This window comes from Epinephelus fuscoguttatus, linkage group LG6 (assembly GCF_011397635.1).
Source record: "Epinephelus fuscoguttatus linkage group LG6, E.fuscoguttatus.final_Chr_v1".
Lineage (NCBI taxonomy): Eukaryota > Metazoa > Chordata > Actinopteri > Perciformes > Serranidae > Epinephelus > Epinephelus fuscoguttatus.
Window position 1 is genome coordinate 287,331 of NC_064757.1, and position 23,129 is coordinate 310,459.

Here is a 23,129-nt window from a genome sequence, read left to right on the forward strand (position 1 = left end):
CATCTCTGTCAGCAGCAGCCCCTCCCCTTGCTGTCTCTCTTATGTGCGGGCGCCCGTAAACACACGCACATACACACACAGACACGGGTGCATGGTCAGGTCGAGCTGGACCGCTAATAAACACTAAATGGGCTAAACTGCGCTAACTGTGGGAAACCCTGTGACACTCTGAATCAAATAGGGCTGCACAATATTGGAAAAAAAAATGACATTGCGATATTTTCATTTTCTGCGATTTTCTGCAATATAATAATATTGCGATATTAAAAAATAAACACTATCAAATGATCACATTTCTTTAAATGAGATCAGGATTAGGATTTATAGGAGATTTCCTGATAGTATTGATCATACAGCAACAGAGTAATCATCTTCATGTAAATAAACAATCTTTGGCTGGTCATGTGATCACTCACAGCTTCCCCATTGGAGTTTAGCCCGTCATGTGACGGCACCCAGGTCTCCTATTGGACAGCTGATCTTACCGGCTTGACTGCTCGGCTTCTGGGTAAGCTACAGACACACCGATGAGACAGATGTAAAGCCTGAAGTGTCCCGGTTTCATTAAAAAGAAGAATTATGTCGTTATCATTTTCCGTTACAGAAATAGATGTGAAAGAGTACGACAGTACCTCTGGCTTCACTAGCGATGACACTGACTTCAGAGGGTGAAGCTCTGCTCTAGTGACTGACAGACTTATAAACAAGCAGTGCGCAACACGTTACGTTTCACTTTGATGACGCGGGCTACGGGCTCTGTTCAGCTGGATTCACGCCACAGCACCTTACACAGGGTGAGAAACAACCACAGTCACGCTTTTACGGGATAAAAATCCATTGTGAACACTAGGGCTGACCTTGAATAGTCGACGATTCGATTCGGAGAGGTCTTATTCGACTATAACCCTCGTCGTCGAATAGTCACAAAATGTGGTTATGAAAAAAAGATCATACCATTATGAATATATAGGGCTGCTCCCTGCTGCTGGACATCTGGTTTACACACAATTCCTTTGTTTTCTTATAATATAGGGTCAGGCGAGCCTTTGTATTTTGATAGCCTACAAACATCACAGTGAGCACTCGTGCACCGCGCACTGTCTCTCTTTCTTTCTCTCGCTCACCTGCATCTCTCACTTACTCGCGCTCCCTCCCTCTCTCTCTCCCCCTCTCTCCCTGGCTGTCTTTCCATTTCCATTTCTCTAAATTCGGCCGAAAGTTTTATTTACAAAATTAAACTAAGGGACGTGTTCTCTGTCTATCGATTGCGCAGTAAAAAAAAATTAAAATAAATAAATTTTTTAAAAGACAGAGCTGGCGCTGTCCATGGTGCTGTAACGCTCGACCCCTGAACCAGCACTGATGCAGGTATCATGGCCACACAACGACGACTGGACTTCACGTTTTCATTCTGTGATGTTGTGCACGCAGCTTAATGAACAAGATCAGGGAAGGATGGAGAATATCCTGTTAGCCTATCTAATGCCAACTGAAGAATCAGTTTATTCAGGTGTTTTAACTCTTTTCTCCGGAGCGGAAAAAGACGCAGTGTTTTTCTCATTAATTAACGAGACTGTGGCATTCTTTTTTTTTTTTTTTTTAAACAGCGTTTCTCCTTCTCTCATCTCTGTCAGTCAGCCCCTACACCTGCTGGCTCTCTCATGTGCGGGCGCACCGCACGTAGCCTACACACACACACACACACACACAAACACAGAAACACGGTGCATGGACAGGACGTGCTTGGCCGCTAATAAACGGTAAATGCGGCAAATCGTGCTAATTGTACAGTGTTAAAATTGCCGCGATCCCCCCATCGGATGCCCCCCCCCCCAGCGGAAAAAACAACGGAAAAACAACAACATGATTCGACTATTAGTCGACTGTGGGCAAATCTGACGAATCAGATTTGACTCTGAAAATCCTTAGTCGAAAAGAGCCCTAGTTAATATCTAGCTGTCCAAACATACTGCTTTCCCTGAGGACATGGGGAGGAGGGGCGATGCCACTGCCAGGCCACCTGCTCAGTCAAGTGAGGGAGAGAGGGAGAAAAAAGAGAGAGCGAGAGAGAGCAAGAGAGAGAGTGGCGCAAGGAACTGGTTCAGAGCTTTTCTGAAGCGAAACAAAAGTTGAAATGTTGAAAGAGAGAGAGAGAAAACATCGCGCATCCTGGGATGTACTATTGCGCATGCGCACATCGCGATGTACGATGTAAAACGATATATTGTGCAGCCCTAGAATCAAACAGCTGGGGAATGAGAAATCTGCAGCTCTACCTGTAGTTCGCTAATTTCAAAAACACAGCGGCAGCAGCGCCCATTGATCTGTACTGAGACTATTGTTGTTCTTTCACCTGACTGTTGTGTTCAAAACCACGCTGTGGTCCGTAATCGAGTTGCAGACGAGTGAGGTTGGAGCTGACGAGAGGATCGAAAAAAGAGAGCGATGAGGCCGTAGCCGCTGTGATACAATGACCCTGCCCACACTGAGAAGGAACTATGAAGAACTCAGTTGTGATGGAAAAGGACCTAAACCGAGTCGAGTAGAGAGCCCAGTCTAGTAGAGCTTTAACTGCGTAGTGGAAAAGGGCCATTACATTTAGGGTTGGGTACCGAAACCCGGTACTTTTTGTACTTGGTACCAATACACGTTGGTACTACTGAGTACTGGTTCACTTAAAATGAATCGGTGCTAAATTATGGTACTTGAAATGACTGGAATAGCAAGTGAGACCACGAGTATATGAGAGCTACGTGGCATCGCGCATCCCAGCAATAATGACGAGCCACTGCATTAGTTTTCTGCAGTTTGAGCAGAGTAAAAAGCTAAATATTCATCAACAACCTCACTGTTTTATTACTACTACGAGTGGAGTTTACGTCACCGATCTGCAGGTTATTGTTTCACTTCACTGCTCCGACGCTTAAAAAAAAAAAAAAAAAAATTAACCGCTCTGACGCTGTGTCTTTGCAGCGCTGCTCTGTTCCTCCTCCACTCCCTGCTCTCCATTGTTATGTCCAACTTCATTTGAAACTAAAATTGCTTTTCTTTCCATTGATAACAAGTTAAGTGAGCTGGAATGAAACAGCGCCCTATCAAACACAAAACCATATCTAATGTTAACATGCAGCTTCACCGTGTGGTTGACTGGTGTAACTACACAGCAATTGTGTGAGTGAGGCTAGCTGACTCATTGTCATCTCCGACTTAATATGTGGCAGGTTTAATATGTGGGATGGAGTTGCTTCCAACTGAGAACCTCAGCCATGTTGCAGTGGAATATACAGTAATACTTACATTGGCATAATATATAAAAAATAAACACTATCTCTCTCTGTAGAAGAAACAATCTGTTTCTCACTCGTGTTTACATTTTTGGAATGACAGAAGAAAATTAATAATAATTTGTCTGTCATGGTAAAAGTTCTTTCATCTCAGCATTTCCTCACGTTTGTTTTATTCCAGCTACTGTAGCAGTTTTTCAGGTGTGTTAAAAGGCCAGAGAATGGAGGCTGATATACTGTATAGCGTTATCCTTATTTATTTATTTGCTATATTTATTTGTTTGAGAGCAATGTTTTTACAATTGTTTTTACTGTAAATGTGTGTGGGTAAGGGTATAACATTCTCTTATTTATTCTTGTGTTTTATTGGTACAGTCATGAGCTTGGTTCTTCTGCATTTAATTGCACTGTCTTTTTAACTTTGGTTTTAGCTTTGCATGTGGCCAATATCTATCTATCTATCTATCTAGTCTACTCTAATCTTATCTAATCTAAACAGAATGAGGTTGAGCAAGCAGATATTGGGTCAGTGATCAGGCATAATATCAACTATAGCTTCAGATAAATTGTAATGTAAAAACACACTATAGATTTTGAAGTTGAAGTTTTGAAAGACATCAACACAATATGGTATAACTTTGTATCATTTTACAGGGCCTTTTTTGTTTGGTCTCCTGATGAGGTTTTGTGTTTTTCACCTCACTGCCGCCATATACAGTAACCACAGTACTGCTTTACTGAGTCAACTAAATTTGTTCTTTTGTGCATTTCTTAAAGGGCCACAAGAAGACGAGCAGTGATGGGGCCAAGCAAGATTTTTTTGGAGTTTTTCGGAGGTCAACAACTGTGTTTCGCTGATTTGGCCTGAATTTTGTTCTTCCTTTTTGTTTTATGGAAAAGGTTAAAAAAATAAAACATAGTTCTCTACCGTTCACCAGTTGTTTCTCGTGTCTGGTCATTTCTTCAATTCTTACTCTTAGGTTTCTTCATCTTAGACCCCGAGGTGAGTCCCAACAAGACTGGACCACTGGATGCCCCCATTCAAACAGTATCTGGGGGTACCATAATGGCATGTAGCCACAAATTCAGACTATTATTCTATTTTTTCATATTTGACAAAATTTTATCATGGTTTGGTTGTGACTTCTTAAGTGTGCAGGCTAGACAAGGTCATAGACTGTAAATCAGTTAAGTCTGAGAGCTAACTGTGGCTCCCATTTGAGTGAGTTTTAATGTATTTGGTCAGCTCTTGGTTGATATGTAGCATTATGACTGCTGTGGATCATATGTGAGAAACAAGCATGTTAATAATGGATTCATTTTTTTGTTCAGTGGCCCACATTCGGTTGAGTGCTGGTTTATTTGGTCTGTTTTTGGTTAACATCTGGCATTGTGATGGCTGGGTTGTGGCCCACTTTTGGCAAACGGGAGCGGACCGCCCAAGTGCCATCATTACATGCGGTATGTGGGCCGGATGAACATGTCGGGTGTGGGCCAGATATGGCCCAAAAGAATTTTGCTATCTGGGAGGGGTGTAACAATGTATTGTAATACAATACATCATGATATCAAAATGTGACAATATGCATTGTTGAAATGAAAAAATGTATTGTGGTATCAGCTCTTTTCTTAAGAGTCAGCCTTTAAAATAAGCGAAACTATTTTTTTCAATCATACATTTTCTTCATTCAAGTTCTGTTCCAGGGCGGCACGGTGGTGTTGTGGTTAGCACTCTCGCCTCACAGCAAGAGGGTTGCCGGTTCGATCCCGGGCGTGGGAACCCTTCTGTGTGGAGTTTGCATGTTCTCCCCGTGTCAGCGTGGGTTCTCTCCGGGCACTCCGGCTTCCTCCCACAGTCCAAAGACATGCAGATTGGGGACTAGGTTAATTGATAACTCTAAATTGTCCGTAGGTGTGAATGTGAGCGTGAATGGTTGTTTGTCTCTATGTGTCAGCCCTGCGATAGTCTGGCGACCTGTCCAGGGTGTACCCTGCCTCTCGCCCGATGTCAGCTGGGATAGGCTCCAGTCCCCCCGCAACCCTCAAGAGGATGAAGCGGTTAGAAGATGAATGAATGAAGTTCTGTTCCAATAGGGCTGGACAATGTACCGATATTAGATCTTATTGTGATATGAGACTAGATATTGTTATATTGTCAGATTTTGTAGATCATAATATCGTTTTCCTGGGCTTAAAGTGATAGTTCAGTTTTTTAAAGTGGGATTGTATGATGTACAAATAGCCTCTAAGTATATTAGATTAAATGTTGTAGATTGCTCTCTACAAGAACTCCCATCTCAAAATAATACCACAGTTTAAGTGTATGCCATAAATACTATTTTTTCCAGTGCATTAATTGGTCGGAAAAAAGTTTATCTGGAACTAACCGACTCACGTCATGTATTCCTCCGCGCAGCCTGCGCACTGAACTCGCCAGCTCTGTGTTGACTCATATCGTTGCAGCTGCATATGATACTGCTTGTGCTTGTCTTGGAGAAAGTTACAAAGATGTAATACAGTATTTGACACAGCCTTGTTATGTATGTGCAACTGCCTGGTTCAATATGAGTACATTTTACATTCTCACCTCCAACACTGATGACTGCTAATGATGAGAAACTTGCTTATATTTTTTAGGACAAGCACTGGAGCAGGGTTTACGGGGGAGAACAGGCACCCTAGTCCATCATTGCTAAGTATCAACTGCAGTATGTAAGATATGACCATGAGCAGAGGGCACTCCACATACAGATATATATATATATATATATATATATATCCCAATAGTCTGCAAATTGTAAGTATAATGTATAAATAAGAAAAACATTAGATGCGTCAACATACCAGTCTGAGTATAAAGGCTGGCTTTTTTTTGATGTACACCAAGAAACATTTGTTTGATTGACTGCTGAAGGTCATCACATCGGGAACCAGCAGAATCTTAAAAAACAACAAAAACAATAACATAATGATGTTTTCTTGGGTAGTAAATATCAAGAGTTCCAAGTTTAAGTTTATCTGAAGGCCAAATGCTCAACAAATTTGTAGGAAACAAAAGAGGATGACATTCCCTGTCTTAATTCTCATAGCTGGCAAGAAATAATTCCTAAAACAAACAAACAAACAGAAAAAAAACGGGAGGTAATCAAGACTGAATAAAAAAAAGAGAGAATATGGCACACAAAAAGCTACAACAAAGCTAAACTACTTAGTAGAATGCCCATAAAATACTGTACCATCAGTAGCCCACTGTTTGACATCATGTACCCACTGCTGCACCATGTTCTCAGGACACCATCAATACATCTGTTACAGGCATAAAATTCAATGTTTGTATGGTAACTTAACACTGTAATTGGACTGCACATTTACTTGAAATATCAACAGCACATATGGCCAAGTGCAATATCTAAATTGCAGAGGTGTCAATATTTGGAAAAAAAGTATGAGAAAACATCATTATAATGAAGTACAGTAGTACTGCAGAGATGACCTGACAAGCAAATCTTGTTCTCCAGAGGAAAGAAAACACGTTTGTATGGTACAGACCTCAATAAATGTCGCATCATCATGGTTTTAATTTTTTTTTTTTTTGGCGTAAAAATGATGCTCTATTGTAGAAAATACAAAGCTAGCGTCTTCCGGTTAGGGCACACCTAACCTTTAGAGTTGTGTATCAGGTCAACCAAGCTTCACATTAGTCACTGAAAATGAAGGCATGGGTAATTTCCAGGTCTGACTGATAATTAGGTCCATGACTCACTCCTGTCATCTTTTTATCAGGCGTTGCTTTTACTTCCTCTACTTTAACAAACATTAACATAGAGCTATAAAAGAGACGACTCTTTCAGCTGACGGTAGCTGTAGCATTTAGCATAAATGCTAAAGAGCTAGCTGGACAGGATTACCTCTCCAGACATGGTAACATTAGGCTACTTCTCTTCTCTGACAACCTTCGGCTCTACCGCCTAATGAAATGTAACTAACATGATAAAACTCACAGTCAACCTCAAACATCTTAGACAAAAGCCATAAACGAATAAAAAATAAAGAAATTAAGCATTTATCATCATCTTACCTGGCGCAGGGGGGGCTGGGAATAATCTGTATATTTTTCGTGGGTCCGTGAAAAAAGTGGGTCCGTAGGCATCGAAAAAATGATCGCCCCCTGCTGGTACTGGCAGAGATACTGGGTTGGTTTCCCTCAGTAGTTGGTCCGAAAACAGTATAATGTCACATTTTGCATTTTCAGCACCAGAAAAGCGTTTTGAGAGGATGTTGTAAGTTAAGCTGTTGCTTTTGATCAGAAGCACTTAGAAACAAGTTTCCAAGCCAGAAACATGTGGTTTGGGGTATTCTCTAGTAGCAAGCCAGTTTCCTATAGTTTCCCTCAGTAGTTGGTCAGAAAACAGCATAATGTCACATTTTGCGTTTTCCACACCAGAAAAGCGTTTCGAGAGGATTTTGTAAGTTATGCTGTTGCTTTCGATCAGAAGCACTTAGAAACAAGTTTCCTAGCCAGAAACATGTGGTTTGGAGAATTCTCTAGTAGCAAGCCAGTTTCCTATAGTTTCCCTCAGTAGTTGGTCCGAAAACAGCATAATGTCACATTTTGCGTTTTCAGCACCCGAAAAGCATTTTGAGAGGATGTTGTAACTTAATTGGCTTGGAGGGAACTACTTCACTTCATTAGTCTGAGAGACACAGAGCTGGTAAGTTGTGTAGTCTGCTAATCCTGCTTATTTTTTGGTGTTGCATATTTGTTGAATGTGGCAGTTAGAACAGTTGCTCTGGTTGTGCAAAGTAGTTTTTTCATCATGTTATTTGAATAATTACTGTTACTGTACGGTTAACAGCGCATCCGTTTTGGGTAGCCGTATCCGTTTTGGGTAACTTTGCAACTGTTTTGGGTAACTTTTCTTTTTCTTTCAGCACAATGAAGCCCAAAAATGTGCTTATGTGTCCAGTCATCGACTGCAGGCGTCGGCTACAATATGTATCGAAACACTTGAGAGAGTACCACCGTTTCCACAACCCCCAGGAGCGCGCACTCCTTAATAAAGTGGCCGGTCTTCCGCTCAAAATAGGTCATGGCAAATGCCCCATAACTGGATGCAGAGTCGTGGCCAAAGAGCTCAAGCACCATATTGAGGGGCATAAAGAGATGCCCAAAAAAGAAGTCCAAAAAGTGCTGCGCAAGCTCACTCTTGTTTTGGCAGAGGAGCAGTTGCAAAAGTTAAGGGCATCAAACCTGCCTTTAAGAAAAAACTCCGGAAGGAGATTAAGAAATGTGTTGTGGAGATCGCATACCTCCGCAGAAGAACAAAGGCTCTGCTGAAGTAGCCTGGTTCCAGACCATAGACCCCGCCCACTCAGCTGAGTAGACTTGCATCTCTGGTCTGGCATACTTCAATGAATTTGCGATTTATCTCGTCCAAACGCTGGACGGACCAATGAACGCCGGGGGTCTAGCGATTAGCCAATCAGCGCCACGCTGATGTCAAGCTGTACGCCGGTGGGTAACTGGGGAGGATAGCAACAATGGCGACCACTACAGATCCTACAGACCACATTAACGATGCTATCGAGGTATTACGCCACTACTCGCCTTAATGGAGGACCAAATTAAGGAAGCTGCTAAACTGGATTTAACGGCAATGCAGCTGGGTGTGCACGACGACAGAGACATTTTAAATGGGCAATGCTTGCTTGTTTTCGGCACCCCCGAGGCATGGATACTAATGACGTCAGATTCTGGGTGAGTCGTTGATCTCTACTGATTGGTTAGGGAAAAATCAAATTCCCTCCCCCTTGTAAATCACCTTCAATGGAAGCCATGTCAGACTGAAGGTTCTGGGAGCTTCAGTCTGACACTCAGGCTACTGCTGAAGGTGAGTGAAAAGGGAATAAATGTTTAAATACTGCAGAAAATGATAATTCCTCAAGTGTTATCCTCATTCTATGACGTTTTCTTTCTTAAGCTGGTTCCAGCCACTGCGCTGCAGGGTGGCCACATAAGCAGCAAGCACGCCTATGTGGAGGAGTCTGAGGTGGACGAGTCTGAGGGGGAGGCACCTCCTCCTCAGACTTCAAAGAATCCTGAGCCGCAGGTTCAGGTCAGTGCTCCCACACAATGTCGCATCGACGTCATGGCTGAAATACAAAACACATTACACAGTTATCTCTTAAATGTTATCCTCATTCTATGGTGTTTTATTTTTAAAGCCTGTTCCAGCCACTGCCTGCATAAGCAGGAAGCATGCCAGGAAAAGCAAGCACTGCACACACCAGTCTGAGGAAGAGGAGTCTGAGGGGGAGGCGCCTCCTCCTCAGACTGTCACTGTGTCTGAGCCAGAGGTTCAACTCAGTGCTCCCACACAATGTTGCATCTACCTTATGGCTGAAATACAAAACACATGTATGTTGATACACTGTGTCAACCTCACACCTGGAGAAACAAAACAATAATTTGACTTCTTAATATACAGGATGAACAAGTAGAAGGTCCTGCCCTGTCAGAGGGTGACACGGGCACAACCACTCTCAGTGTGACTGAAAACGTTTCTGATGTGAGTACAATGATTCACTGCTACACTGAAAAAAAATTGTAGTGTTATTTACTTGGGAAAACCTAGGAAAGTTTTTGCACTTAGAAATTGTAAGTAAATTCTACAAGGGCGAACATCAAGTAAACTTTACTTGCGGATATAAGTTTCTTTTACTAACAAACCTCAGGTAATTTACTGATGATTATTAATATGGTCATTGAATTTTACTCTCTCCTTCTTTGTTAAGTTTTACTTAGACTCTTGACTGCATCAAACTGAAAAATCTCACCTAAAACCAATGGCTTTTCAAGGTAATTTTAAAATACCTTTTCTGACTTTTATTTATGGGCTATATTTAAGTAACATTTACACAACATTTTACATAATTTTTCTGCAGTTTAAATTGCCTAAATTTGTTCTTAATGTTTTTGTTTATTGAAACAATGACTTTAAAAAAAATGAGGCAACTGTTTAATTTAACATCTTTATTTTTCTTAAGTGAAAAAACATCTGTTCACAACTAAACCTTGAAAAAGGTGTTTTCAATAAAACATTTTCCAACAAGTTTGATCCAGATCCACAAAATCCAGATCCACATCTCGTCAAACTTGTTAAAGGCACAAGGACAAGTTCAGGAACTGTTTGCATAGAGCATACATAGCCTATCTTTTGGATCCTTTTTAACCTTAAACTCCAAAAAAAAAACAAAAAAAAAAACATTTTACATGCTTCAAGAACCTTCAGTGCATCTTAAAAGACATGCTTATTATTCGACTTCAAAAGTGTACTTCGCTTTTGGGACTGAGGTACCAGATCCTCAGGACTTGCTCAGCCTGGTCCTCTTGAGCTGCCTCTCTGCTGATATCCTGTAAAATATATGTGAATCCATGTTTAGGTGCATAGTACAGCATTCTTTTTTTATTCAAGTTATAGACTAGTGTCAAAAATATCAATATTTCAATACCTATCGATTCTAAACATTTGAAATCATTTCACTAAGTTTAGGAAGTTTAGAAATTGAGTCTTTGAATCATACAAAAATGAGGAGACTGCCAACTGAGGAGGAAAGGGGGTAGCAGAGAACTAGAGAGTGCATCCTATATGATGATGATGTTGTTGTTATTCGTCTCTTTTGTGTATGCATTTGTGTTGTTAGGGTCTGGAAACATATAAGCTTTGCTTATTCCAACCCCTTTTCAAATTGCTGTAGTACTATGTACTTTCTGCTGTGGAATTTGGTGTCTTGTGAATATTCAGTTTGAAATAAATTTTTCTGATTCTGAAAATATTCTTGTTCCACAGTACCGATAACAGCTGAAGTTTGCACTCGTTTTTACACGCACAAACAACCTGTAGTAAATCAGGCCTTATGGACCTTATGCAGAACTCTAGCGATTCCTGAACTTTATTTCCTGTCTCTCATTATTGGAAACACTGAATAATACAGATGCATGTAGCACGCAGAGATGAGAGGACAGAGGAGAAGAGAGAAAATGGGAGAGGAGAGCAGAGAAGAGAGAATCAAGGAGAGGAGAGTGGAAGAAAGAGGAGGGGAGAGGAAAGAAGAGGAGAAAGGAGAGGGGAGGAGAAAGGAGAGGGGAGGAGAAAGAAAAGAACACAGGAAAAGGGAGGAGAGAGGGGAAAAGAGAAGGGAGGAGAGATAATCATTACCTCAAATTTCACTCCATTTTTCATGTCAGGAATATGATTTAATTCACTGACATTTTAGATTTATTTCTTATAAGACATTAAGTTAATTTAGAGACATTTAGGAATGCATTCCCACTCATGCACTTTGTAACAGGGCTGTCAACGAATATTCTAAATTCAAATTTAAATTTGAAAAAAAAATGGACCTTTGAATGTGAAAATTGATATTCAATTGTGGAGGAAAAAAAACACCACCACAGCTGTCCTCTTTGTGAGTGGCCGTTGGCCTGGGCCGCTGCACTGAACGCACTGCATAAGGCCACACTGCCCACGAAGTACTGCACAGTGCAGCGCACCGAAATTCTCGCACGACCTGGAGCACTTCCGTTCACATCAGACGCCCATTTCTCCACGCTGTTCGGCAAGCGGTTCTGCTCCCAGCTGTTGTCTCCGACACCCGACACATTCGCTCGCGGCTCGCGCAGAAAATAGACCAGACGCCGAAACAATCGCTGCAGGGCACGAGTCGGCCACGGAGCTGCGCGGCACAGCCGGTGTGGATGACACAATCGGTTAACATGGGTGCCGAAAGGAAACTGGCTTCGCTTCGAGGCGCTTCGAGGCTATTCGCACTGCTTCCGTGGGCGGTGTGACCTGACGGGTCGGGGGGGGGGGGGGTGTTATAGATAATTGTTTTATGTGTTTTAATGTGTAGGTACATAAATGTTTTCAAAGACATTTATGTTGAAATAAAAATACCTACAAGTAGTTATGTTTCCTTGTATTAATACATATACAAGTATGTTTCCTTGTATTAGTTTGCCCTCTTGTGGGCATAATGCGAAAAAAAACCAACATTTGAATGGTTCAAACCTATGAGTCATAGGTTTGAACCATTCAAATGTTTTTTTTTTATTTCAACATAAATAATGAAATAATTCTCGCACGACCTGGAGCACTTCCGTTCACATCAGACGCCCAATAATCTGGTGGTTCTTTCAGTTGGAGATGACGAAAAAGATATTGTCATAGATGTTCAAATATTCCTTCTAAAAATAGAGTTATTTTTAGAAGGAATATTTGAACGTCATTTTTGAGCAATTTTGACAGCCCTACTTTGTAATAGGCCATATAGTTTCATTACATCTATGACAATATCTTTTTCGTCATCTCCAACTGAAAGAACCACCAGAATGCACTTACAATAAAGACTACTAAGTGAAAGGATGCATTTTGCTTCTTTTATTGAGTTGTTATAAAAAGGCAATGATCAGCCTTAGGTATCCAATACTTCGCTTAATTCTGTCAATTTTCATTGTTTTGCTTTTCAAGCATGAAACAAAATTTCATCAAGCGATAGCCTATAGTCTTTTTATTTTATTTTATCATTCATCATGGAAAATATTTGAAGAAAAAAAAAAATTGTTCAAAGGGACCAATAAAGGCTACATTTTCAAAAATTTGAATTTTCTGACAATTATTTGATGGTTCAAACAAGTTGTATTTAAAGGGGAAGTGAATAAGAATTCAATATAATGTCCCTGTCTTTCTCTCTCTCTCTCCCTGTATTTGTCGCCCTCTCTTCCCCTTCTCTCTCTCCCCTCTCTCCCTCTTTCTCTTCTCCCTCTCTCTTTCCTTCCCCTAGCCCCCCTCTCTCTTTCTCTCCCTGTGTGCGTGTGTATGTGTGCGCATGTGACAAAGAAAGATCAGGTTTGGGTCCCAGCAATTGGTCTTGAGCCGAAACCCTGCTTTACCTGGCTGAGTGAATCCAGAAGTGGTCGTATTTTGGTCCCAGCTACTCCGCCTTTTTTGCTGAATATCTCCTGCATTTTTGGAGTGTAGAGGTCCAGCGTAGCAAGAAAAGTTCTTTCCAAGAAAACCGTTGTGATTCTTTTGAATTCCTCCTTGATCTGAAAAAAGGAGGTACGATTATGCTATTTACTTTTTTCTTTTTCACAAATACTATTTCTTAATGGATTTATAAATGCAACACACAGACACTATTTTCATATATGGAATAAAAATATACAGCCACAGTAAGAAACAAATCTGAAATGCCAATAAATTAAATCATATTTAACATGATAAACCCAGTGAAATTTAGTGGGAATGAACACCTCTCCTGTCCTCTGTTTGCTCTGCAGATGCATAGACTGTCTGTCTCAGTAAGATTTTAGATTTGTGGCAAACTAGGAGTACACTGCAAAATACCAAAAATGATAGCTTCCTCTTTAGCTTAATTATAATAATTAGCATCAGGGTTTTTCCTGGCTCAGAAAGGGGATTTGGTGGTGATGTCTGTGGCGCGCGCGTCGCAAAATTTGCGGGATATACATTTACAGATCATGCAAATGTATTAAGCATAACTGCATTTGATATTGGCTATACAGTTAACAAGATTAAAGTCATCTCGCTTGTCACCAGACTGACTGGCAGACTGTGGCAGTGATTTAGTCAGGGCTTGACGCTAACTTTTTTCCCAAGGAGCACATGTGCTCCCAAGTTGAAAAAGTCAGGAGCACAGAAAGAAATTTAGTGGCACAATGAAAATTGATCACATAATGTGTTTTCCGTAATAAAAAGGGATACATCAAATCCTCATCTGGGTCAGGCTTTTCCTACTTTACTTCAGTGCTTCATCCTCTGAACACCACAAGCTGGCGAGAGTAACACACAACATACTGTTAAGAACACCACAAGATGGCCAGAGTAGCGTAACGTTAACACACAACACGCTGCAAGAAAGGTGCTGCCCCTCTCAATTTAAATATACTGTCAAATTATAATTATGGTCACTGTTTGTCTGACTATACGCTGTGTTACTGACTCTGAATCTTACTAGTGTAACGTTAGCTTTCTAGCTTATAGCTGAGCCAGATGCTCAAGTTTGTCAGCGGACTGCGGGAAAGCGGTGAGGTCTGGCGGAGGCTGCTGTGAAGCTCTCGGCCTCTCCAAGCTGACCTAGAAATGCTGCGGATATTTGAAACGTTTATTTCTCCTCCCTTCCCCGCGTCTATGTAGTAAAAACCCTGAATGACTTACCTTCAAGATGATTTAGCCGCTCCTGCCTCCATTAAACCTGACCACCGTCGTCCTCTTCTTCTTCACTGTGTGTTTTGGCGGACAATGAAGTGCACGTCACAGTGCGCATGCGCGGATTGAAAACACGCTCACCACTATTGAAACTTACTTGGTATTTCTAAGTTCATGTGAATGACTATAAAACCTTTGAATATTATGTGAAAATACATAATAAAACTTACTCTTCCCACACAGTTTATTTATTACATGAATGACATATATAGTTTTACTTGAATAATTCCAGTTCTCACTGTTAACCTAATAAATATTACTATACCACAGTGTTTTCAGTGTACACAACTGTGTTTTTTCAAAATATGGAATGACTGCAGCATATCGAGAAATTAGCATTTACTTGAGAATAGCGGACACAAGAACTGGTAGACACAAATGTAGCAGCAGAGCACACATGGCAGTTCTCAATCAATGGTGACCCTGGACTGAATAGGGTAAAACAGAGTTTTTTTTCTGGGGAGTTTTTCCTTATCTGCTGCTGTCCTAAGGACAGAGGGATGTTGTATGCTGTAAAGCCCTGTGAGGCAAACTGTGATTTGTGATATTGGGCTTTATAAATAAAATTGACTGAAATTGATTGACTGATTTACTGGTCCATCTACGTCCCAACCTTCACCTATGGTCATGAGCTTTGGGTAGTGACCGAAAGAATGAGATTGTGGAATTGTGTACAGATCCTTGCAACATGGGGCCGTGCATTATCATGCTGCAACATGAGGTGATGGTTGTGGATGAATGGCACAACAATGGGCCTCAGGATCTCGTCACGGTATCTCGGTGCATTCAAAATGCCATCAATTAAATGCACCTGTGTTCTTTGTCCATAACATACGCCTGCCCATACCATAACCCCACCGCCACCATGGGCCACTCGATCCAGAGCGTTGACATCAGCAAACCACTCACCCACATGACGCCACACACACTGTCTGCCATCTGCCCTGAACAGTGAAAACCGGGATTCATCTGTGAAGAGAACACCTCTCCAACGTGCCAGACGCCATCGAATGTGAGCATTTGCCCACTCAAGTCAGTTACGACGACAAACTGCAGTCAGGTCGAGACCCCGATGAGGACGACAAGCATGCAGATGAGCTTCCCTGAGACGGTTTCTGACAGTTTGTGCAGAAATTTTTGGTTATGCAAACTGATTGTTGCAGCAGCTGTCCGGGTGGCTGGTCTCAGATGATCTTGGAGGTGAACATGCTGGATGTGGAGGTCCTGGGCTGGTGTGGTTACACGTGGTCTGCAGTTGTGAGGCCGGTTGGTTGTACTGTCGAATTGTCTGAAACACCTTTGGAGACGGTTTTTGGTCGAGAAATGAACATTCAGTTCACGGGCAACAGCTCTGGTGGACATTCCTGCAGTCAGCATGCCAATTGCACGCTCCCTCAAAACTTGGGACATCTGTGGCATTGTGCTGTGTGATAAAACTGAACATTTTAGAGTGGCCTTTTATTGTGGCCAGCCTAAGGCACACCTGTGCAATAATCATGCTGTCTAATCAGCATCTTGATATGCCACACCTGTGAGGTGGGATGGATTGTCTCGGCAAAGGAGAAGTGCTCACTAACACAGATTTTAGACAGATTTGTGAACAATATTTGTGAGAAATGGTCTTTTGTGTGTATAGAATGTGGATATAGAACATACAGATGTTTTAGATCTTTGAGTTCATCTCATGAAAAGTGGGAGAAAAAACAGAAGTGTTGCGTTTATATTTTTGTTCAGTGTAGATTATGGCATAAGGCATTTCTTTTTCCGAACAACGCACAGTTTAACACAATGACTGTACAGCAGATTCAACTGCTGAAAGCCCACTTCATTTGTTAATGGCTGTGATGAATGTAAGACACTGTGCATCACACAGATCTCAGGTCAAGACAGGTGACAACAATGTGGTTTCTCAGTTCAGTGTCAGAAAACTTTACTTTGTCACTTTCTTACTTTTGACTGAGTCTCTATATGACATACATATATGTCATCAGAATCACTTTCTCTTGGTGAATGCACAGTCCATGAAATGTATGCATTTACTGTCATAAATGTAATTTAAACAAAGCAAAGAAGAGTTAAAAAGTATTTGAATCTGTCAATACTTATTGCATTGATTTAATAAGCTATTCATATGCATCTTGTGGAAGGTAGGACAAACCCAGAGTCCGCAGAAACTGAGGAGGAACCACATTCATGCAACAGCAGATGAGCAAAAGCAGAGACATATGTGGACTGTCAAGCAAGCAACATTAAAAACAAATGAACAGGAAGACTGATTCATAGACCTAAATTTTAGACGTCAGACAATCTTTGCTGAAGTCACAAATGATTTTATTTCCTAGTGACAGAGGACAGTAATAATGTTTGGATTGTGAAATAGCGGTCACCTGTTGCATTGATTGTAAAAAATATATTATATATTTCTAAGGTTTCTACTATCAAATCAAGGTAATAACTTCAGAAAAACATAATGCAAATCCATAATAGATCTTTCTGTCTAAAATACATACAGCACAGTAAAAGAACACTTTTTTTTTTTTTTTTTTTTTAGCTCTCTGGCAGTAGTTCCTAACAGTAAGGGGGCCCCAGGCCAAAAATGAGCTGTGGTCGCATATTGAGCCCCCACACACACTCCTTCCCACAACCAATTTAGCTCAGACAGCATAATTCTAGGCTGTAATAGTACCCATTGTACCTCATTCCACTTCTTCCTAATTGGACATGCAATTTGAGCGAGCAAACATCTGATTCTTTCCGTTTTTCCCGCTGAAGGTGTCCTACCCTGTGCATCAGTGAACAGGCGACATGTTGCTTGTTTAAAAAACAAACCAAAAAAAACAGCTAGCTTTAGTTTGGCAAAGCTTTGTGCGTCTCCAATGTGTTTTCAGAGCAACAGCAAGCCATTAATACTGCCCTGGGCAGGGCTTGATAGGCTTCCTAAATGTTATCACTCACAGTATATCTAGACAGTTTTTGTGCACACTCTTGATTGAGTACTGGAGATGCATTACCAAACAAACTCATAATTTATCAAACTGCCACCAAAACAACCCTCTGGGCCTCTGGGGGTCTGGATTGTCTACTTTAAAACATACATATTTTCTGTCTTTCGTACTCATTTCAATAGCTGCCGACCCTTCACAATTCTTTTGTGACCCTTTAAGGAGTCACAATCCCTTGGTTGGGAACCACTGCATGATGTCATTATGAATTGGTACAGTGCATTATGTGGTCAGTGTTAAGTTTGCACTTATTCTAATAAGCTTTTTGTACCTTGGGGTTATTCCTTTGATGTTTCTAACTAGTTTTGCTAATCAGTCATACACTGTGAATTCATAGTGATTTTAAGTCTGATTATTAATATTTTTACCTTCTGTGTGAAGTCATTGAACAGAATCTCACATACATTAAATTTTCCAACTTTTTCTTTTCTTTTTTTTTATCACAAAGCAGGCTTGACAATTCTTTGAACTGATGCTAGTCATTTTTAAACTTTCTACAAACAAAAAAGACAACAAGCAAATATTCTACTTACAGATTCAGTCCCAGTGCAGTTGTTGCTAAAATGTCAGCTCAGGTTTCTATTGTTGGTCAAGTATTCTGCATCGTATATCCCCACTCGTGTCTTATGTGTGCAGGCAGTGCATTCAGTTTCCTGCAGCCTACTTCACTGTGGATGGGGTGAAACAAGCCTTGAAAATGCAAATGCATGTCTAATGGGGTGTCTTAGGAAAACCAGACTGTCCGCAGAAGCTGCTCCTTGAAGATTTTATTTGATGTAACGTTTCAGACATGTCTGAAGAAGGGCAGGAGCTATTTATTTATTTTTTGGTTGATTCATTAATGATATATTCATTTATTCATAACCATTTATGAACCCTTAGAAGACCCCAGCAAGCCCCCAGACACACTTCACAAAAGGCACTGAGTCTGTACTATAATCAAATCGTTATGACTGTAAATTAATGTACAGTCTTTTCTGGATGCTGTTTGTGCTGATGAGGAGTTTCTAGATACAGAACAGAGTGGGAACAATGCAAAGCCCTGGCCAAAAGTACACACTCCCACCCAGCCAGAGTGGGAAATGAATAGAGGGGAACAGAAGGCACACACATTACAGACAAACAGGACAGCTTGATGAAATGGGAAGAGGGGTTAAGGTAAGGCTGATGAGCTGGAGCTATATGTTCCGTTACCTTGTAAATCACAAAATGCAAGCATGCTGTGAACTGTTAAGCATGATGGAGTTGTCAATGTTACGCTTAGCAGAGCTCCCTCCATTTTTTGGACTTGTATTTTTTTCTTATGACCCCACAACACAAGTTTTGGGTTAACATTGTTGCAAGCAATTCAATGTAAGAAAGATTTTTATTTTCAGACTGTTTCATCTAAAGGATTTTGAGGAGGTAAACAGATCCAATATTTTACAAAGATTTGAAAAATATAAATGTTTCAGACTCAACTTGTTCACTGCCTTCTTGCTCAAAAGCTGAGTAAAATTAACATTACAGATTTTTGATAAAGGGCAAACACTGGCACAACATAAGGACTCTGCCTCCCCTCACTGACACAGTGATCTGTTTGGTTTGCTGCTAGTCCAGAAGACAAACACTTGGTTGGGTTTATGTAGAGTGTTGTGTAGCTGTGTAGTTTTGCAGTGAGGCTACCATCACAGTGGTGAATTATAAAGCAGCAGCAGCCTTCTTCTCTACTGTGGGCATCAACCAGTAGGCCCAGCATTACACAGCATCCAGTCAGTCAACTCAGTCAGTTAGGTTTTAAAATAATGTATAGTGTAGCACCAATAAGGCCTAATGGCTTACGATCATATTTCCCAACATGTAAGCTTCACTCATATCTATAAAATGTATAAATAGGTTAAAAAAAACTAATAAAACAAATAAATAAATAACAGACTTGTATTTTGTTTGGATGGAAAAGGCATTTATTTCAGCGTGGCAAACTGAAAGTCTCCAGTGATACCAAGGTGGCAGTAGCAAAAGTACTAGCACAACAAAAGCAGCAGCAATGAATTACACTAAAAAATAAAAAAATAAATTGACTCACTGACAGACAAGTGGATGCAGTGTATCTTCTTGTTATTGTTATCATTATTATTATTATCATTATCATTATCATTATTGTTATTATTATTATTGATTCAGCATTTCTTACTACATATTAAGGTATGTATGAGGCATTCTGGTGTACAGTCAGCAGTATCAAACAGTTTTAACCTAAAAGGGAATAGGAAACAAAATATCAAATTAAAGCAAAGAAATGCTTTTCTGAGAGCAAAATCAATGCATAATGATCACTGTCCAAAGATCACAGTATATCTGCATTAGCCACTGAGTCATCAGCAAAGTTCTCTTACACTTTTGAGTGGAACCTGTGTCATCTGACAAATACTGCTACTAGCTGGTTTTCATGTGCAACTACCGCACATACATAAAGAAACACACTGTTGTAAGATTCGTACTTTAATAAAAATTGGCACAGTAACCTGGCAAATTAGCAGCAAGTTATGTTATAAAGTCCACATTCTGTGAAGCTATTCATATTATATAGCAGAAGGGCAATGTGTTTCTTACACAACGTGTTTTCTGGGTAATGCCTTTTATCATATATGTGGATCCCAAAACCATCAGGCACTAACTGGAGAATAGGTACAATTACAGTAAAATTGATCTATTTTTAAATAGTCTTTGGTGTAAACTGCGAATTCTAAGAAACCATGATGACATCTACCCCTGCTATAGATTAATATACAGTCATTTTTACCATGTGACTTTTCCAGCACTTTGGATAAACACTCTGGGGCACATGAAATAGAAAATGACAATCATTCTTCAACAGTTACCTTCATTATCAGTTAGAACTGAAACAACAGATCCATTAGTCCAACAATTAAAAAATTCATGAGTGTTATCAGTATTAACTTGCAGGGAGTCTTTGATGTTGCTCATGTGATGTACTGAATCTCTTTGGGATTTGGACAGTAAACGTTGCCTTGGACTCTTCTTCATTATTTTTGAACATTTTACAGACAAAATTATGAATCTTATAGTTAGTGTGTTAAGAGACTCATTTGTTTAATTCACTGATATTTAATTAGAATTTATCTTCAATTTTCTAACATTATTGAGTTCCCATTTTGTTTGTTTGACAGGACCATAAACTGATAATTCTGGTCAGAAAAAAACAAGACATTTAAAGATCTCAGCTCTTGATAAACATTTCTCTGCAATTCTGTAATTAATCAACAAAAAGAATCAGGAGCCCTCGGTTTTATTATCAATGAATGTGTCAGTTTTTGGAAATTAATCATTAAGATGAGGCATGAGGACTGACTTCGAAACAAAGCAGGCTGCATGTGTCTATGGTTTGTGCACAGTTCAATTAAAGAGTAATGTTACCTTTTCTGACTGTATTTTAGAAGTCTGGAGCTTAACTAACAACGATTTTACAATAAAACAGATTAGATTAGATAGTTTAGGGAAAACTTCAGAACATCAGAGATATACTTTTTTTCTTGTAGGTTTTTATCACAGCATATATTTGGACTCTGTTCTATTCATGTGTCCCAGTAAGCCATGAAAGTGTGACAGCGAGCAAGCATGAACAAAACCAGGACCCTCAAACTGAATGCAGTTTAGTATTAACTCCTGTGCTTTTCCTTCTGTCACATTTCAAAATGAAAAACATTTCATGTCTCAGAATCCCTTGGGGATTGGGGCATGTTGAGAACAACTTTAAGGATTATTATCATAACTGCTGTCATTTAATTTTTGTTGACTAACTGATTCATTGACAAATGTGTCTGTTAAATTCAGAATGTCAATAACAGGATTTTTTCTGTCCTGTACAGCAGGCTGCTCATGCTTGGGTTAACTGTGAAGCACTTGGTAAAAGTTAATGTCAGCAGCTGGTGTGTCCTTTGGAGAAGTCCTGCCACATGTGCAGCAGTTGTGATGGCTTAAATCCATTGGCAATGACCAATTTGACAAAGGTGCACCTGTCGTACCCCAAATGTTTGATTTCAAACAGTTTCCTGAGGGTCAGCAGGCTGCTGGAGTACACCGGCTGGACATCCAGCACACGCAGACACAGCCCCACGTAGACGTCCTCCAGGGTTATCATCCTGATAAATCTGGATGCCCAGGAGATCCTGGCAGCAAGGTCTGCAGAGAAGACATACCCAGCTCCCAACACATAAGCTGTCCTCAGGGTACAGATACCATACCATTTGCTGTTACTGTTCCTCCTCGGTAGGCTATCAGCGATCACTGAGCCTGTGATGAAGCCCTGCCTCAGGGAGCTCCTGAGTCTTCTGATGAGGTAAAACACATTCACAGAGATGTCAGTGTCCACCTTCATGGCGTAGGCATTTGGGCAGTGGGTCGCCAGCCAGTTCATCATCATCATGGTTTTGATTCTCAGGTTCTGGTAACTGTCGTGAAAGTTAAGCTGGATGATGTCTGCATGTTACTTACTCTCCCCCTCTAACTTGGCCTGAATGCTTGACACCTGCCCCCCTCAGGGAGCCCAAAATAGAACAGAGTGCGGGTGTCCTGACCCCATGTTTTCTTGATGGTCTCCCTTGCTGCAGCCTCCACAGGGGCAACTGGGTCCATAAAAAACAGGAAGGGGGTTGTGTCCTTGCATACAGCAGGCTGACTGAGATTATACTGGTATGTTTTAGGGGATATGAGCCTGTACTCCTCCTCTGGAAGCGGACTTAGCTTTGGCGGATGTTTACTCGGTGTTACTCTGACGGTACTCACTAAAATGTAAGCAGACAGGGCGAGCACGACTGAAACGGTGAGCAACTTCACTAACCTCCAGGAAAAAGTCCTCCTCATTGCTTTAACGTCCCCTACTCACTCTGTACTCCTTGTACAAGTCCGGAAAGACGCATAAATCCGAGAGGTCACACAGCATTTGCGTCACGAGGGCAACAGCCACTGCCAACGGAACGACCAGGAAATAGATATCTGCCAAAGACGGCGGAGAGTGGGATATCCAACCGTACTGAAGCAAACCCCGCAGGACACACACATACAGTATGTCTGCTTCGTTTATTCTGTGACAAGAGCCTCAATATGATTGGTGGATTTTTAACATATTTAAGACAGACGGCCGGACTTCAAGTATAATAATATTATGATCATCAAATCATAAAATGTTAATATAAGTCTCGGTGTACGGGTCAAGTTTATATATATATACATATGCACTTTTCAGTGTGTTTTTCAGTGTGTTTATTTATTTTTTAAGGGGGTCAACATCATGAATGCTGCAGAATATGACATGAATGTGAGTAGTAATTTATGTGGTCTGACAAATATTGTAGAGAATCCTGCTATCTCTGTTTTCTTGTTCATTTAGAATTTCTCAGCTTCTGACTCCCGCTTGAAATTGAGCTGTTAGCGGTTGACTGACTTTGCACTGCATTTGGGGCTGTGCGAGTCAAATAAACCTTTGCATTTTTGTGTTGTAGTACCATTCGAGGAGGACTAAGTTACAGAAATGCTGTTTAAAATGCAGTACC

At 40.6% G+C, this 23,129-nt stretch overlaps 1 protein-coding gene and 1 long non-coding RNA gene across 2 annotated transcripts; one reads left to right on the forward strand and one right to left on the reverse strand.

Annotated features, from left to right (window-relative positions):
- The first annotated feature begins 531 nt into the window (after positions 1-531).
- Positions 532-4,218, forward strand: LOC125890297 (uncharacterized). Its single transcript, XR_007449537.1, has 2 exons — positions 532-794; positions 4,062-4,218. It is a non-coding gene; the product is annotated as an uncharacterized LOC125890297 (long non-coding RNA).
- A 15,289-nt stretch (positions 4,219-19,507) lies between these two features.
- On the reverse strand, positions 19,508-22,637 carry b3galt8 (beta-1,3-galactosyltransferase 8). Its single transcript, XM_049578829.1, is given in 2 exon segments — positions 19,508-22,107; positions 22,110-22,637. Coding segments are annotated over 2 exon segments (942 nt in total). The 5' UTR covers positions 22,441-22,637; the 3' UTR covers positions 19,508-21,496.
- Between the last annotated feature and the right edge of the window lie 492 nt (positions 22,638-23,129).